General features: G+C 53.5%; 3 protein-coding genes and 1 pseudogene across 4 annotated transcripts; 1 reads left to right on the top strand and 3 right to left on the bottom strand.

Moving 5' to 3' along the window:
- Positions 1-314: 314 nt before the first annotated feature.
- On the bottom strand, positions 315-3,168 carry CTHT_0034450 (annotated as a pseudogene; the record flags this gene model as incomplete). Its single annotated transcript has 6 exons — positions 315-397; positions 462-1,104; positions 1,307-1,547; positions 1,842-2,167; positions 2,267-3,031; positions 3,121-3,168. Coding segments are annotated over 6 exons (2,106 nt in total).
- A 1,304-nt stretch (positions 3,169-4,472) lies between these two features.
- On the bottom strand, positions 4,473-6,108 carry CTHT_0034440 (uncharacterized protein; the record flags this gene model as incomplete). Its single annotated transcript, XM_006693815.1, has 4 exons — positions 4,473-4,811; positions 4,883-5,122; positions 5,182-5,479; positions 5,876-6,108. The coding sequence occupies 4 exons, from the start codon at positions 6,106-6,108 to the stop codon at positions 4,473-4,475; spliced, it is 1,110 nt and encodes a 369-aa protein (XP_006693878.1).
- Positions 6,109-9,317: 3,209 nt separating this feature from the next.
- On the top strand, positions 9,318-11,954 carry CTHT_0034430 (uncharacterized protein; the record flags this gene model as incomplete). Its single annotated transcript, XM_006693814.1, has 5 exons — positions 9,318-9,482; positions 9,562-9,740; positions 9,820-9,918; positions 10,189-10,462; positions 10,521-11,954. The coding sequence occupies 5 exons, from the start codon at positions 9,318-9,320 to the stop codon at positions 11,952-11,954; spliced, it is 2,151 nt and encodes a 716-aa protein (XP_006693877.1).
- Positions 11,955-12,815: 861 nt separating this feature from the next.
- Positions 12,816-15,860, bottom strand: CTHT_0034420 (uncharacterized protein; the record flags this gene model as incomplete). Its single annotated transcript, XM_006693813.1, has 4 exons — positions 12,816-14,971; positions 15,057-15,416; positions 15,481-15,608; positions 15,691-15,860. The coding sequence occupies 4 exons, from the start codon at positions 15,858-15,860 to the stop codon at positions 12,816-12,818; spliced, it is 2,814 nt and encodes a 937-aa protein (XP_006693876.1).
- Positions 15,861-16,637: the final 777 nt, after the last annotated feature.

Raw genomic sequence — 16,637 nt, 5'->3', positions numbered from 1 at the left:
CTGGCTACTGATCACCGGGCCCTAGATAGCAAACATTCAGTTGATCTGGTTGCAACGGGAACGTCCACCGCAAGCATGAACACAGACACAAGGCACTAACGTATGCTACTGTGACACGGACTCGCCGCACTCAGGAGTCAGGGTCCCGTTCGACCACACCTCAGACCGTTAGGGCTTACCGTGATGATGTTGACGGGCTGACACCAATGGGCACGCTGTTTCTTTAGCTCGAGGAGAGCTTGTTTGTTATTTTAAAATCCGACAAAAAACGAGGACAGAAATCATAATTGGTACACAGTCGTAATCGTAACCGTCTAAATGGCGCCGAGCTCTTTAAGCTTGGAAATAAGACCATCAACATCCTCGACCTTGCCGCCGCCCTGCCTCGGAGGGGGCTCTGCGAGTTATAGGTCAGAGATAGCTGGTCATGAAGGTGAAGAAGAGAGGCGGATTTGACTCACCAGTCACCTTGAGCACCTTGAGGCGCTTCTCGTTTGTGATGCCAAAGTCAGCCAGCGTCTTCTTCTCGAGCGGCTTCTTCTTGGCCTTCATGATATTGGGCAGGCTGGCGTAGCGCGGGGTGTTCAAACGCAGGTCCGTGGTGATAACCATGGGCAACTTCGCCCGGACATTCTCCACGCCACCGTCAACCTCACGCCAGACGTTAACGGTGTCGTCGGGCCCAAACTCAACCTTGCACGCCTGTGTGGCCTGCGGCCAGCCCAGCAGCCCAGCCAGCATCTGGCCCGTCTGATTGGCGTCGTCGTCAATGCTCTGCTTGCCCATGATGACCAGGTTGCTGCGCTCCTTCTCAACTGCCGCCTTGAGCAGCTTGGCCACGGTCAGCGGCTCCAGCTCCTCGCCCTCTCCGACCTCCACATGGATGCCGCGGTCGGCGCCCATGGCCAGAGCAGTGCGCAGCACCTCCTGCGCTTTGGTCGGCCCGGCGCTCACCACGCAGATGTCCTCCACACCACCGGGAGCCTTCTTCTTCTCACGGATCTGCGCGCTCTCCTCGACAGCCAGCTCATCGAACGGGTTCATGCTGTGCTTGACGCCAGCCGTCTCGACGCCCGTCATCGTTTTGTTGACCCGCGGCTTGACCTGCAGCGTCGCATCGGCGTCAGCAAGGACGTGTTCTTGACATATTTCGAGTCTCTCTCCCCCACTGAGCCCCGTTCAAACCTTTCCCTTTCCTCCTCTTCTCAGTCTTACTATTCCTCTCCCTCCTCACGCGCTAGAAGCTGCTCAACCTCCCCCCTCCCTCCCAAAAAAGAACAAAAACTCCACGTGCTCGCAAACTCACCGCGAAGTCAATGACCCGCTTGACGGGCACCAATATCCGAAGCGCTGACATGGCGGCGTGTTGTGGCTCAATGGCTAGCCGGTCGAGTGTGTTAGGCGTGCCGAGAGGGAGAGGACCAAGGAACCTTGAAGCATTTCGCCGCTGCGACCTGCTCCCATGGCGATTTCCACCACTGCTAACCCTGGCCATCCCGGCTAGTGCCGGTGCCAACCTCGGCCAAGCGGCGCCCGGAATCCCGCATCTGCGGGTGCATGCAGTTTAGTCGACCCTAACCCTATAATCATCAAGGAGCCTAGGGTTAAGTACGTAAAATCACAGCCCGTGAAACAACATAGGTAAGGTAGGTGACTCGATAACAGCTCACAGAGCTGGGATTGTTACAGGATTTAAAAAAAGAAACACTCATGGTAGTGAAGTATAAAAATGTGTCTACAGCTGTACCACCGCTGCATATCCACATCCATCACGCATGTTGATCCCTCCCCTCCCCTCCAGTATAAATGTAAAACTCTAAATCTCCCCTAGGCCGCCTCACCAATCATCCCACTCCTCCTTATCCTTTCCCTGCGCTGGTGTCGGAGCCGCCGGCTGTCTACTCGACCCCTTGCCCATAGCAGATGTGCCGATAGAGCTTCCCCCTGTACGGCGCTGGTCGGCTGCCGCGGCAAACTCATCCCAGAACGAACGCCTACTCTCGTCAAACGTGTTGGGATTGCGCACTTGCCGATACCCACCAAGCGCCGGGCCGCCTTCGACGAAACGGTGGAAGCTGTCGGACGCCTGGCGGGCACCAGCTTGGGCTGTTCGAGCCGCTTGTGCAGCTGCGTTGCGGGCTTGAGCAGCAAGCTCGGATTCAGCGATCTGGTTGGGAAGTGTTAGCATAGGTGTTTGCCGTGCTTGCTTGAACACGAGAGCGAAACGGAGAGGAGGGCAAGTTAACGGCAACATGAGTTAACATACCTGCTTTGCTGTTGGCTGAATAAACCCTTCATTGACTGTCTTGGCCGTCTTTGTGACCGTCGATGCGAACCATCCCAGGCCTTTGGTGATGGCGCCGACCGGATCCCGCTGCAAGTCGTCCAACCCCGGCAGCGCCGGTTCCTGGTCTCGAGGCTGCACTGGCCCCGTGTTACCGAAGCCGATGTACTTGCCGCCCTGACTCGGTGGGACACCCTCGGGCCGTTGTGCGTTGCGCTCGCCCAGCTTTGCAAAATAGTCCACATCCACCTTGATCTTGCCTGGCGTGGGACTAGCCGTCCTGCTCCCGCTCAAAGGAGTATTCGCCAAGCTGCTAGATTGTTGTTGTTGCTGGGCTGATGCTGTCGCTGTGGCCGTTGTCGTCTTTTTCCTCTCCCCAGGGACATACTCGCGTCCTTCTACCTTGCATGTCAAGCGCTCTTTCCATTCCTCGCCAACTTCACCGCCATAGCGTTCGGCGATGGTCGCATCTTCCCAGCTGATCCCCTTCGCCTTGGTGTCCGGATGCTCCTCAAAGAAGCGGCGCCAATTCTCGTTGCCGCCAAGGCGCATGCGCTCAATCTCCGACGGCTTGAACGCATCCATTGAGATGGAGCGCACGAACGAGATGTGCACACCCAGTCCGCGATGCACGCCGGCACACGACAGGCAGATGAAGATGCCAAACTTGGGCGACGCCCATTGTGGTGATGGTGCGTTGCAGTCGCAGCAAAGGTTATTCTTGTTCTCTTGTTGGATTGCAGCCAGCTGGAGGATGGGCGGTCAAGGGGTGGTTAGCGCAATGCTGATCCATCACCGAGCAATCCAGTTGCAAGTCCTGTCTGTACACAGCGTACCTTGGCTCGCGTCTCGGGATCGACCTCCCACATGGCCTTGGAAGCCATTGTGGGTTATCAGTTGTAGGGACTGGACACGCGCTTGCTTGGTTTCTCTCCTTGTTTGCGCAGCTTGTCAAGTTGACTCGATGTACGGATTACTGACCCGCCAGGATGAAAATGCGCTTGGCGCCTGGCAGCAGAAGGCGATGCGCGCAGCGGGAGTCGACTTGCTTCTGAAATTCTGATGCGAAGGTTTGGATGCAGGTTGCTGAACAATTCAATCGCAGCAGAAATCGACAAGAATGCCACCAGACTACGATTTGGCCTCGGCGGACGATCTCAGGGGAATTTTTTGGACTTTGGGCGGTTGTTTGTCGAGAAGTAGTAACGGTAAGGCCAAGTCTTTTCGCAACGTCTTGTTTGGTCTGGGTCCTTAGGCGGGGCACTGCCACAGGGTGTCGAACACTCTAAACGCCGCGTTGCGCAGCAGAACAACCCAGCTGGGAAGCAGCCTCAACCCCTGCATTAACCCCTACTTACCTTATTACACGTGTACGAATTACTCGCCAGGCTTCGTCAGCAGCTCTTCTTTATGTCTGCTGCTGCCACGCACAAAGACAGCGAGGTGTCTTTGATGCGAATTCATGATCTTCTCTAGGCACTCACATGGTACAGCCAGCGATCCAGACAAAGTGTATTTAATCGGCATTCTCACCAGTTAACCTGCGTGCCTACACAGTAGGTACACAGCATCACCGATCTTGTTGCTTGTCACATCTCATCTAGTGTCATCTTCCGTCCTCCACACACATTCAAGCAATCAGAGGGCTTTCACCTCAGGTCCATTCATCATTGGTCATTGTATGCAAAGATCAGCAATTTTTCCTATTTCCCCCAAACCCGACTCCGGCGCCAACCTAGTTTACACGCCTGAAAACGAGGAGACAGAGGATAATAGGGCGTCTGATCACGTCTCTGAATGACAAAAAGCAAATAGGGCTTATAAGTCATGAGGATATTAGGGGATATAGTTTCTGCAAAAGAAAGCCGCAAGATAATAACGTCCACGAACTCTACCCACGGCAAAACCTTTCTACCGTGCCAAGGATTCCAGGACGCCATGAAAACTATCCCGCCGCTCAATATCGCTTTCCTCCATATCCCGGGGTCTAGGCCGTCAAAAAAATAGAAAATGGTCATCCATGCATCATCAATTCCATCGTTAAAATAATAGAAGACTGCACGCGCCCAAAAAGTAATACATACGAACGGTGAGGTGCTGAATGGAAAGAGATAGCGCGTGCATATTCCTCATCCCCGTTGACGTATGCTTCGTACGGTTGCTCATCAAGAGCATCTCCGTTCTCATTTTAAGCCGAGGCAGTGGTGGTCGTAGCCTCAGCAGCGGCAGGAGCAACGTTCTCCGTCCCGTTGGTGGCCGCGGCCTCAGGAGCCTTGGTGTTGTCTTCAGCCTTGTCAGGGCTGTCAATAGCAACCTTGACGGCGATCTCACGACCCTCAATGACTTTGCCGTTCATCTCGGCAACAGCCTTCTGCTGCATCTCCTCCGAAGCCAGTGTGACAAATCCGAAGCCACGACCCTTGCGAGGCTCACCGCGAGCCTGGAGCTTCTTGATCATGAAGCGGGGGATCGGGCGCAAGGCGATCTTGGCAGAGACAGGCTGGTAATCCTTGAACAATTCCTTCAGCTGTTCGGCAGAGCGTTCGGTTAGTAATCCATTTACTTTGAAGCACAAGAGACAGGACTGATGCCACACACCTTGTCCTCAGTCAGGTCATAGGGAAGGTTAGCAACCATGACCTTGGTTTTGGAAGGGATGCCGTCAGCCGGGGGACCACGCTCCCGGCGCTCGCGGGGGCGGGGCTGTGACTTTGCGGGCTTTGTGCTCTCCTTGCCAGTGGAGGCCTCATTAGTGACATCCTTCAGAGGCTCAGACTGAGGCTGGGCCGCGGCATTCCCAGCAGCGGCGGCACCAGAATCCTCCTTCTTGGCGGGCTTCTACGCAATTAGTCTCACATTCTCTATGCATGGTACAGAGCGATAAGGAGATTACTTACGCCACCCGCGGCACGACCACCGCGAGCACGGCCACCACGACCACGGCCAGGGCGGCCGCGGCCGCGAGCGTTCTGGCGCCGACGCGTGTTGTCAGCAGTGCCCTCAGCATTGGCACCCTCGGCCTTCTCGTTCGTCTCGGGCTTCCGGGCAAGCTGAACAGAGACCTTGCGGTTCAGGATCTCCTTGCCCGACAGCTCAGCGATGGCACGCTCAGCCTCGCTGGGAGTCGAGAGGTCGACGAAGGCATAACCGACAGGGCGGTCGGTACGAGGGTTCTTCGGGATAGAAACGGACTCGCTGCAAAGCCGGGATTGTGGTTAGCATTAGACCACCAGCATCAGGTCTATGTTTGTATAGTGTGCAGAGGTATCATGAAGCCTCAAGGTTTCCCAAAACAGCATTACCCATGATGGATTGCGCTAGACTAAGAACACAGCATTCCGAGAAACAGGACAGCACGTGCATGAAGGCTTGCCATCTCGATGGTATCGGGTGCTGCTTCGTGCAACGAAACTGCCAAAGTCTGGAAAGGGGGAGAGGGGGGTAAGGCAGACTGCAGCGCCGAAAAACACCAGCAAGGCAGGAAGGGGCGGTCAACCAAGCTGGCAAGCCCAACACCAACCCAAATGGCAGAAGAGCGGTGAAGAAGGGAAGACAAGGAGAAGAACAGGATGAAAGAGGATGAAAACTTACACAAGGTAGCCCTTGAAGAAGTCCTTCAACTCCCCCTCCGTTGTCGCATAGGCCAGGTTGCCGATGTACAGGCGGCGACCCTCGGAGGCACTGGCATGGTCGGCGGGCTCGTTGTTAGCAGCCGGCTTGTTCTCGTCGGCCTTGCCAGAGATCGAAGTGTTGGCCAGAGTATTGGTAACGTCGTTGACGGCGGCGGTGGCGGCGTCGGCGACCTTCTCCACGTTGGCGGACATTGTGTCGGATATTGATGTCGGTTGGCAGTCGATGGAATGCAGTCGGTGTTGGCTGTCGATTGACGTTGACGTTGAGACGTGCTGACTCGTTCGTGCAGCGTTGTGAGCGCCAAGGAAAACGCGCGGTGCCGAGACGAGTGTGGATTTGAACTCTGGAGATGAGGGGGAGTTTAGTAAGGGTAGCTTGTGCCCTAGAAGCTTGAGAGGAGGGGTTCGTTGACGATTGGAGAACGCTTGGATCGATCCTGGGTGATTGACGTGGAGAGGGAAGAAGGGGGAGAGGAGATTCAAATATTTTTTGCCCAGCATTCGGGGAAATAAGCGAAGGGGGAAGGCAGTGGCGGCGCCAAGGGTACGTACCGCCCAGTCCCTGCTCACTCCCTGCTCAGTGCTGGCTGCAGTGGCCTAGTCAGTGGGCTCACTGGAGTCGCTGGGGCAGCTGGGCTGCAGGCGCGCCGCACGCGCCTGCCCGACCATCACCGACCACTGCCAACCCAGCTTTGGGCATGCTGCCACCATGCTCGCCCGGAACCTGGGGGTGGGGCACGAGGAAGATGAAGGGGAAAGCGCGTAAGCTGCTTAGACATCGAGACGTCGAGGACGATGGCTAAATGGATGGTGAGGAAGGCTCGACCCTCTCATATCCAACAAGTCTAACCGCACCCACGGATGTCCTCAAGTGCTGAAAGACGATAAAAAGGTGGACTTGCCTTAGGAAGAATCGATCAACAACCAGGAAAGTTTTCGTTAGTTGGATCCGGGGCGTTTAATGAGCAGATCCAAGCCGAGTTAGCCCAACGGGAAATATGTCAATAAAGTCAAGTCCCGAGGTCTGGTCTCGGAGTGCCCAAGAAGGACGGTTGAATTGCTCCCTGTGTTGTGATATAGAAGAAAATAGAGGGGAGCAAAAAAATTGGAGGAGGTAGAAAGGCAAGTAGACTCCATGACTAGGATCAACGATTCAACTGTGAAATGATTTTAACCTTACCACATTGTTGAAGTATGGGCGTTGGCAGAGCTCGGATAAAAGTTAAGCTTTTCGAGCTGTTGAGTAGCTTGATCACTCCAAAAGGCCACCATCACATGCGCATAGTAAAAATTCGGAACTGTTAGACAGTCCAGCATCTTCAGAGGTATGCCAGTAGGACCGCTTGATTCCACCCTATGTAAGCAGTAATCCTTACGCCAGATTGCTCAGCTATTGGTGACAACCCAAGCATTGCCATAACCATTCCCGGCTCATTACCTCGTTTTTCATGTTCCATTGAGCAAAGGGTGCACCACTATTTTGCCCCATTGCCTCACCAGTTGCTCATGTTGATAGCCTGCACCCCATTTTGAGCCAGCAGATTCCTTGTTGGTGTTTGACAAATGTGTCCTGGGTGGCAGGGGCCCACATCGATCATATTGAAATGCCCTGGGCCGCATTGTGACAGATATTAGAAGACGAAGGAGGTGACGAATAGACAGACATTTGATGATGTAGCGCATAGATCAATTCAGGCAGCTGGAGACATACACGTACGCACCGTGTTTATGAAACACAACGTGAGTATGGATCGGAAACAGAAAATGGTGTCGGGCAGCGTGTGCCCATCCAAAGGCAGCCTAGGAACTTGCTTAACTGCCAAGATGCCCGAGAATCACAGTGTGTATACCTAGGTACATAGGTAGATCGGGATTTGGTGGAAGATTACCCTCTTAAGGTTATATGAACGTCGATTTGGTAGCTCTTTTGAGCAAACTGTGCAACGACGTCCAAAGTCTGACTGAACAAGATCAAAATTCGGGGTACGGTGTCTGGGCAGGCGGACCTGTGGCCATGATTGAACCTGGGGTCTGCGGCAACCAGAGATTCGTCGGCGGCAGGCCCTTGTACCGCAACCAGACAGCCGGGGGATCCACGCAGAATCTGGCCGGGGACATCGGAGGAGAGCTTGTTGGACGGAAGCCGGAAACCGAACAAGACGCTGACAAAGTATCCCATTGCATGCAGTGGAGCAGAAGCGCAGTCGACCACACAGCCCACGTGTCCTCCCATTGGGGAGCGGTATGCAAGGCGGTCAGAGATCAGAGTTGTGTGATCGCAAAAAGGCGTGGCAGATGGGCATCCAACCATACATTACGGATTACTGTGGTACGTAGGACCCAATTCAATGAGCTTCGCGGTTTGAGCAATTTAGACGCGGGCAATAAACTGCCCAATCCGCGCTGCAAGCGCTGCTTCCAGAGGTTTCCATACGCTTCACTAGGCCCATGTGGTCGCATTAATGGCTCCAGACACCAACAGGGAGCACGCGGCACAATCGCCCAACACCCCCCCCCCTCCTCAATGGCTCGACACGAGGAAGACTGCAAAACCCAGAGAGGCTTGTTTTATGTCGATCTGAAAATTGGGGATCTCCATAGGAAGGCATGGTGAGCACGCCGAAAGCCAACGCTTGCATACCGAATCCCAATGCGCCTGCATATCTCCGCTGCGCGTTTCATCCAACGACAAAGATCACTTTTTGAGCCTTTGGAATCTTTGCCCCGCCTTCTTTTTCAGGCATGTGAAAGGCGGGGCCTGGTCACTGATAAGATCTTGGCTGGACCTGGGCATCCCAAATGCATCACGGATGTCGCAAAGAACGGAGGCAGACCGAGTCTTTTGTAAGAAAAAGAAACTTTAAGCCAGTCTGTTGAATATGTACCTTAGCCAGACTATAACACGATCCTTTGAGGTATTCGACATATGGCTTCTGACGATCTCCATTTTTGGCAATGCCGGATCTCTGCTCGGCGCTGCTCTGTTTTGCCAGCGGGGTGACTAATCCGACCCCGAGCCTGGCCGGTTTCGGGCCCGAGAGCGGCGGCGACTCCTCCCCGACACACACCGTATCCCCGTCACGATGCAATTCGAACTCTCATCTCAGCATCAGCCCCAATTGAGGGTTTGTTTAGAGCCGGATTTCCAGACGACGAAGCCGTTCTGCATACCGACTGCGTTGTGAGCTCAGGTCAGCAAAGCAGAATATTCTGAACTTGCCACATCACATCCAGTCTACGATCCGTAGGACCATCCCAACCTTCCTCCCCTTCCCCGGGACAGATCAAAACCGTCACCGCGCATCACCTTTTTTCGCACTGGTTGTCTTCCTGGATAGGGTGTAGTTTTTGATCCGTCCTCATATCGATCAAGGCGATTTCACATGATGGGCGATCTAGACATGCCTAGCCAAGCCTTAGCCCCTGTGGCGATCGAGGGGAGGAGCATGGCAATTTTATATGGCAGCGAGACTGGCAATGCCGAAGAAATTGCAGTAGAGCTGGGCAAGATGGCCCAGAGACTGCATTTCCAAACTACAGTTGATGAGATGGACGGGTTCAAATTGGTTTGTCACATACCCTTTTGTGCTCTGGTGGTTTTCAAGTTTAGGAGCCGCATTAGTAACAGGGCGACCACCAAAACAGGCTGATGTGCTGCGCTATTCACTTGTTGTCTTTGTCACATCGACGACGGGGCAGGGAGATATGCCCAAGAACACGCGGAAGTTCTGGAAGAACCTCCGACGTGAAAAGCTCAATAATACTAACTGCCTGCGCTCTCTGAGTTTCACCATCTTTGGACTTGGCGACAGTGCTTATTCCAAGTATGCCTGTCATATCCTCATGCCAGCAGCCGTTTGTGCGGTCATTCCAAGTCTCATTTGCTGACGATGATGCTCGCAGGTTTAACTGGGCAGCAAGGAAACTGAGAGCAAGGCTGCTGCAACTGGGGGCTTCTGAGTTCTTCCGCGCCGGGGAAGGAGATGAGCGCCATGACAACGGGTGAGTGAGACGCAATAGCACTTGCCATAACTGCCGCGTTCATATTTTCAGTTCTGTGGTCATTAACCCTACCTTCCTCCACATGTGCCTGTCTAACCTAATGACCTAATGACCTACGACCTATGAAATGGTAATGGGATGGGAATGGTTCGTAGCCACCAGGCTGGGCGTTCTGAAACTGCTTCATTTTTGATTTGCGTTGCTTTGAGTTTGCATCATATTCTCTCTACTGGTCGAATCTTGCTAACACTTACGTGTGCTCTGCGTCAGAATTGACAGCATCTACCTGCCCTGGTCCAAGGAGTTCAAGGAATATATAATGATCAATTACCCACTTCCAGAGTCGGTTGCCCCGATACCTGACGACACCCAACTCCCTTCCAAATACCCCATCCGACTGCTTGCAGACATGGACATCAACACCCCCAACAACATCGCCGCGAGCGATGGACCACTGACAGACGATGACCAGCGCTGGCTGGCTACGCGAACCAAAAGCGCCGCTCGCTCTCATGTCGACACGCCTACGCCGCCTGAGGAGCAAGTCATGCGAGGATTGGGAGCGCAAGTCCGCCACGTTCCCCGCGCATATCGCTCGCCAGGACGACATATGGGAGAGGACCCAGAAACAGAGCGTCGATGTGTTGGACCACGATAACGTTCTCAAGGACCACCCGGAGAAGTACTTGCTGAAGCAGCAGTCTGCCAAAAAGCCCAGGTTACCGCCATCGGACATGCTCCCCATTCCCGATTCATACGAAGGCTTTTTGATCCGTAATGAGCGAGTGACACCAACAGATCACTGGCAGGATGTCAGGCACCTGGTCCTGGACGTCGATCTTCCTCACAAACTCTGGGACCAAGCGAGTCGTGCTGTCGGCAATTTAACCGTCACCATTTTCCCCAAGAACTATCCTGACGATGTCGATGAATTAATACGTCTGATGGACTGGCAAGACGTTGCCGACAGGCCACTGAGAATACCATATCGGCCGAGAAATCTCGTCACTAAGGAATGTCCCACGCTGCGAGACCTTCTGCTACATAACCTAGACATCACAGCCATTCCAAAGCGGAATTTCATCAGGGAATTAAGTTTTTATGCCAGTGACGAGAGAGAAAAAGAACGGCTTCGGGAACTGACGCTTCCTGGGAACGAGCAAGAGTTCTACGATTACACGTGTCGGCCCCGCCGTACCATTTTGGAACTCCTGGGCGATTTCAGGAGCGTCAAGATACCCTGGGGTGCAGTCCTTGATCTCTTCCCACTCATTCGAGGCCGTGAGTTCAGCGTTTGCAATGGCGGCACCTCGTTTGAGACGGCCAGCGAGCCCAACAGGATCCGACTGGAACTTCTTGTAGCCTTGGTCGAGTACAAGACAATCATCCGCAAACCTCGCCAAGGCCTTTGTTCACGCTATCTCAAACATCTCCCCACAGGGACCAGGCTGCGTGTATTGCTCAAGGCAGGGAGCGCCATTTCTCTAGTCCCTAACAAGGAATCGGCCAAAAGACCGGTGATTGCCATCGCCACTGGCACCGGTATCGCACCAATTCGTGCCATCATCCAGGAGAGGGACTCGTATCCATCTCCTGGAGATACCCTTCTTTTCTTTGGCTGCCGGAACCGCATGGCTGATTTTCATTTCGAAAAGGAATGGGAAGTAAAGCCGAACTTGCGTGTTTTTCCGGCTTTTTCGCGCGATAACATTGAGCCGGACCCGGCTAGCACTCAGTCTATCGCTGCTAGCAGCAAGACGACGATAATCACCAATGGGACCCTTCCTACCCTTCAGCTCGATGCCCACAAGAACTACGTGCAGCACTTGATCCGGAAACACGCCGATCTTGTTGGTCACTTCATGCGCCAGCGGCCCATCATCTGCGTATGCGGCTCTGCGGGAAACATGCCCAAGGCTGTGCGAGCTGCTTTGATTGATGCAATGATCATCAGTGGCGTCGTCTCCAACTGTGATGAGGGTGACAAGATGTTGAGAAACCACGAAATGGTTACGTACTGGGAGGAGACTTGGTAATGTGCTGGGAGGGAAGAGTATGGAGCAGGGTCTGATCCTTGACAGCCTCTTCTAGTCTAAGTCGGGATACAGGCTACTAGATGTTTGATGCTACGAAACGGAGAGAACTTTGCTGGGGAGGATACCCGCGACAAGAGCACCGTTCATGTCAGGTTTCTGTACAGGATATGATGCAGGACTGGGAGGTTTACTTCTAGGATCAACAGATAGCTAATGCAATGGAAGGATTTCAGTCACCCGCCCTGAGGGTGTGAATTACCCTGTAGATTACCATGGCAGGAAAGCAACTTTTCACGAGTTAAACCTAAAGTGCCTGGTTTATTCAAGTATTTTGATCTGTCCTTACTAAACACTATCAACCCCTTCAACCCCTTATTTGCGCACTGATGACAGACACCAGACTTTATCCACATATACATCACCACTCCCTATTGGAGATCAAATCCCAAGGCTCATCTCATGCGAGGCCTGGTTCTCAAAATGGGCACTCTTAAAATCCAAGTCCGCGAATTCCCCCGTCCATCAGCGGCCACCTTAATAAATTTACAACTTTCAACTGAAACCCTTCAGCACACTATCTGCTCAAAGGGCTCTTACAATGGACATATCTGTCTTTCCTTGGCTTTCAAACTTCTCTGACGAGTGCCTTGAACTAGTCCAAAACGCCAATTCCCTAATGTTTATCCCGACATTTCCGCGGAGAACAAAACGCCCAATTCCCAAACACATGATCAGATCGTGGAATATTCGCTGCCTACCACCGAGTTTCCAGGAACGGAAGTTACCTATGTACGGTGTAATGTATCAATTAATGAATCGAGACGACAAGATGTAGTCTTTTAATATGCAAAAAGTTGACTATTAGCTGTCGTCTCCCACCTCAAAACTATACCTCTTCTCGGCCATCTGAGGGACATGAATGATCTCGAAACCAGTCTCGATTCGTTCTTCGCTATTCGGACTGCGCGATTCACGAGTGTCACTCGACGCCGACCTGTGTTCTATTTGGCCTTCGCTCATTTTCTGCTCGCCGGTTTCTCTTTGTCGCGAACTGTTCTCGCCCTGTTCTTGCACTTGGCTTGACCGGGCCATTATCAAACCATGCTGTCTCTCTAATTCTTTCAGCCGTTCAGCTTCCTCCATGGTATAATTGCTTCCAAGAGTGTCTGTCGAGCCTTGCGTATCAGAGCGATAATGCCCTAGCGACTGAGAAGGCCCCACGCCTGGGGAGGACAAATCAGCCAGCGGGCTCTGTGGTATCCGGAGTCGTGGTACTGGCTGTTGCGGCAGCTGAAGCTGGATATTTTCTGGCAAAGGTCCCAGACAAACAACACGAGAAGGATCAATTGGTGTGCGTTGGACTGGAGGACCAAGTCGCGGCATGGTACCGCTTGTCGGCGTTGTGGGAGCAGGGTTGGAACCCGAGCAAGTTATGGGCGTCGGGGCCATGGAAGGCGGGAAGTGCACAGAGCGAGGTGTGACTGGTGAAGGACCAGGGGAAAGGCTGATGCCGGCCTCTTGTTCGCTCGAAGGCCCAGGAAACCGTGTTGGCGGAGCTATTGTCATGGGCGATGGGAGATCGGTCATACGGCTCGTCCACTCGCCATGTGGCGTCAATGGGGAGGGAAGGGAGTAAGGAAGTGTGCTGCTGTTTGCGTATGTAGGTGAGGAGGCTGGAGATGGTTCATCAGCTGGTCGATAGTGAGGAATAGGACTAATATCCTGAGCCGACTTCTCTTGGATATTGATGGCCATGCCATTTTCTGGCGGAGTGTAGGCCGGGACCGGCCCTCGCATTTGTCTTTCTAACTTTCTTCTCGTTATTTCATACTGACTAAGCCCCTGAGTAGTGTCAAGACCTAGCTCGGTGATGTCATCACCAACATCGTTGCTGTCCAGCTCCACTGGCTCAGGTGGCACGGGCATTTCATAGACTTGGTGCTGTGCATCCGCTCCAACTTCAACAGGTTGGCCACTGCTCCCATCGGATCCAGCTGTCACGGTTTTTCGCGACCTCTTCTTATTGACAACCTTGGTGAACATTCGCTTCACCGGACTCGTTGGGACCTCCTCCTGCAAAGCAGCAGGCACCTCAGTACGCTCGCTTTCTGCTCCTGCTGTATCCTTATTTTCCTTGGACGGTCGCTTGTGCTGGTGCCTGAAATATAGGAACAAGGAGAGAAGACCGAGCGTAATGAGTATTCCGAGAGCGATCCCAGCTTTCTGAGCGGTGTTTAGGCCCCCTTTCAGAGATGGCGACGTGGGTTCATTTCGATAAGGGGGGTATGGACTGTCGGGGGGCCTGGGAATCGCTTCTAACGAGTAGTTGCTAGAGGCATTTTGTGGGAACAAGGCCTGATGGAGTGAGAAGGAGGATCTATCGTAGCTCGTAATCAGATATGCCTCTTGCATAAACACGCGGCCGATGATATACTGCTCGTTGTTCACTTCTTTGGTCGAACGCTTGAGGGGAAAGTACGGGATGCTAGAGTCACCCCATTTAATGACGTTTCTGAAGGGGTAGCGCAAAAGCTGTGCAAATGCAGCCGATGGTAAAGTGATGTTGACCACACCAGGAGTGCTGAGAGGTTGGCCAAAGTCATCGGCATTCTGATAACTGGACAATGTAAAAGTAAACTTCAGAGACTCATCATTTTGATAGTGAGTATACTGAGCGCCGTTCGCAAACACATAGACACCCAAATCTTCCCTCCAAGTCAGGTTCAGTGCTGCGGCGAAGCGTTCGCACACTGGTGTGGGGAGCCAGAGATATGGGGTTGAGGAGTCAATGATGGCGATGATAGAGTCGTCCATAGTGACCAAAGGATGCGAAGTGGAAGTCCAGTTTTTGGTAGGGGCATGTTCAATGGAGTCCACGTGTGCCGTGATACCGCGGAGACGAACAGTAGGCAATCGTGTGACAGGGTCAAGCGCGAACTTATGGTCATGAGGGACAAATCTCAGCTTGTCGTAGCCTCCTAGAGTCAGGGATGCCACTGTGCCGCGGTTTTTGCCATCTCGACAGCATGTTAGTACCAATTGAATCCATTCAGATAGGAAAGGCTTTGGGCGCCCGCGGAGTGTAGGAATGAGAGAGCTTACTTGGTCGATAATAGGCGCCAGCCGTATAGCCGTAGCTATGGCTCGGTATGGAACCATATGACTGAGCCAGTTGAGAGATAAAGGGCATGGTGAGATTGTTGCCAAACCTACCCTGGGTTACACCAAGCCCGACATAGCCTTGGTAGTAGTTCGTATCGTTGTAAACCGCCACAAGAGCATCGTCAATGGCCGTCGTAAAGCTCGCGACTGTGTTAACAAAGGCCAGGGTTTCCAAGCCATAGTCCCCGTTCCCTCCCATGCCAGTATAGTTCATGCCCAGAAGCCAGGTCCCGAGTGAGCGCCATGTGTCTGATTGGGATATGTCAAAGACGCCGCCACGTGCGTCAATGCATAATTGAACTGGGTGTCATGTTAGTAAGGCTTCATGTATATTATCGATCTGCCGGAGGCGGCATCGACTCACCGGGAACACAGCCGCCAGTAGACACAACCCATATCTCCGAGAGGGCAGTTGCAGGAGTGAGATAGACTGCCTGAGCGGGGGAACCGATGAAGAAGGCGAAGTTAGACCAGTCTCCGTCGATGCCATACCTGGAAGGGGAGGGGGTCAGCAACAGGGCCATAGAGTGGATTCGAGTCCATGAATAAGCGATCGAAGGGACTCAGGACGCACCACTCTCCCGATGGCTGGATCCAGAGGGGCTCTGGCGACTTTGAAGGGGGCTTGTCGGCGCCACCGTCGGCTCCAGTGCCAGCATCAGCACTGGCCGTGACGGGTTGCAGGGCCGAGAGCAGCTGGAGAGCAAAGCAAGAAATGGCGAGCCCGCGGGCGGGCAATGGCATGGTGGCAACAGCCTAGACAGAGGCGGCTGCGCCGCGCAGCGAGTTGATGGAGTCGAGTGCAGTTGATAGGCTCTCGTGTCCTAAGCACGCACGAAGTCGAAGTGAGACGTCATGAGCTAGGTGAAGAGCATGTCAGTGTCGATTCAATCGAAGCTGAATCAATTGGATTGCTGGAGCCATGAGTGATGGGGATTATGGCCGGTGGCGCAGTATCGGATTGTGAAGCGGCTGCTGAAGCTGGAACTGGCGATGATGTTGATGTTTGGAGCGTTTGCACGCGACCTCCAATCATGCCATCAGCTCGACGGCCAGTACGCTACTCAGATCACCGCTGCTCAAGAACCAACTCGATTTCGAAGCCGACGAGTAAGAGACAGGTTACGCTGCGCGTAGCCCCTGTGCTGGCGGCCGCATGAGAGCGTGTAAGGAGAAGAGTGACAGAGAGATAGAGAGATGCGGATGGTAGACGGCAACACCAGTACGACAAGCAGCGGTCGCCGAGAATTCCGCAAACGTGAAAATCGGCCAGGACCCGAAGGCACAAGTATGAAGCCCAAGGTAGGCAGGTGGTCCAGCATATACCCAACGCCCGTTTAGAGCGTTCCTAAGATGCCTAGTACCAGTACCAGTAAAGAATTGACGGTAGGGAAGGTGATGGAGATGGGAATCATGTGGATGGGATGAATGGAGCTCAGACTCGATGTATGGAAGGCAGTCCGTAATCCGTACGGACGGTTTACGGGGAACAGAGAAGCAATGGAGCAGCAGCCAAAACGG

This window comes from Thermochaetoides thermophila, assembly GCF_000221225.1.
Source record: "Thermochaetoides thermophila DSM 1495 unplaced genomic scaffold scf7180000011816, whole genome shotgun sequence".
NCBI lineage: Eukaryota > Fungi > Ascomycota > Sordariomycetes > Sordariales > Chaetomiaceae > Thermochaetoides > Thermochaetoides thermophila.
The sequence above is the reverse complement of the archived record's forward strand: the minus strand, read 5'-3'. Positions and strand labels throughout refer to the sequence as shown.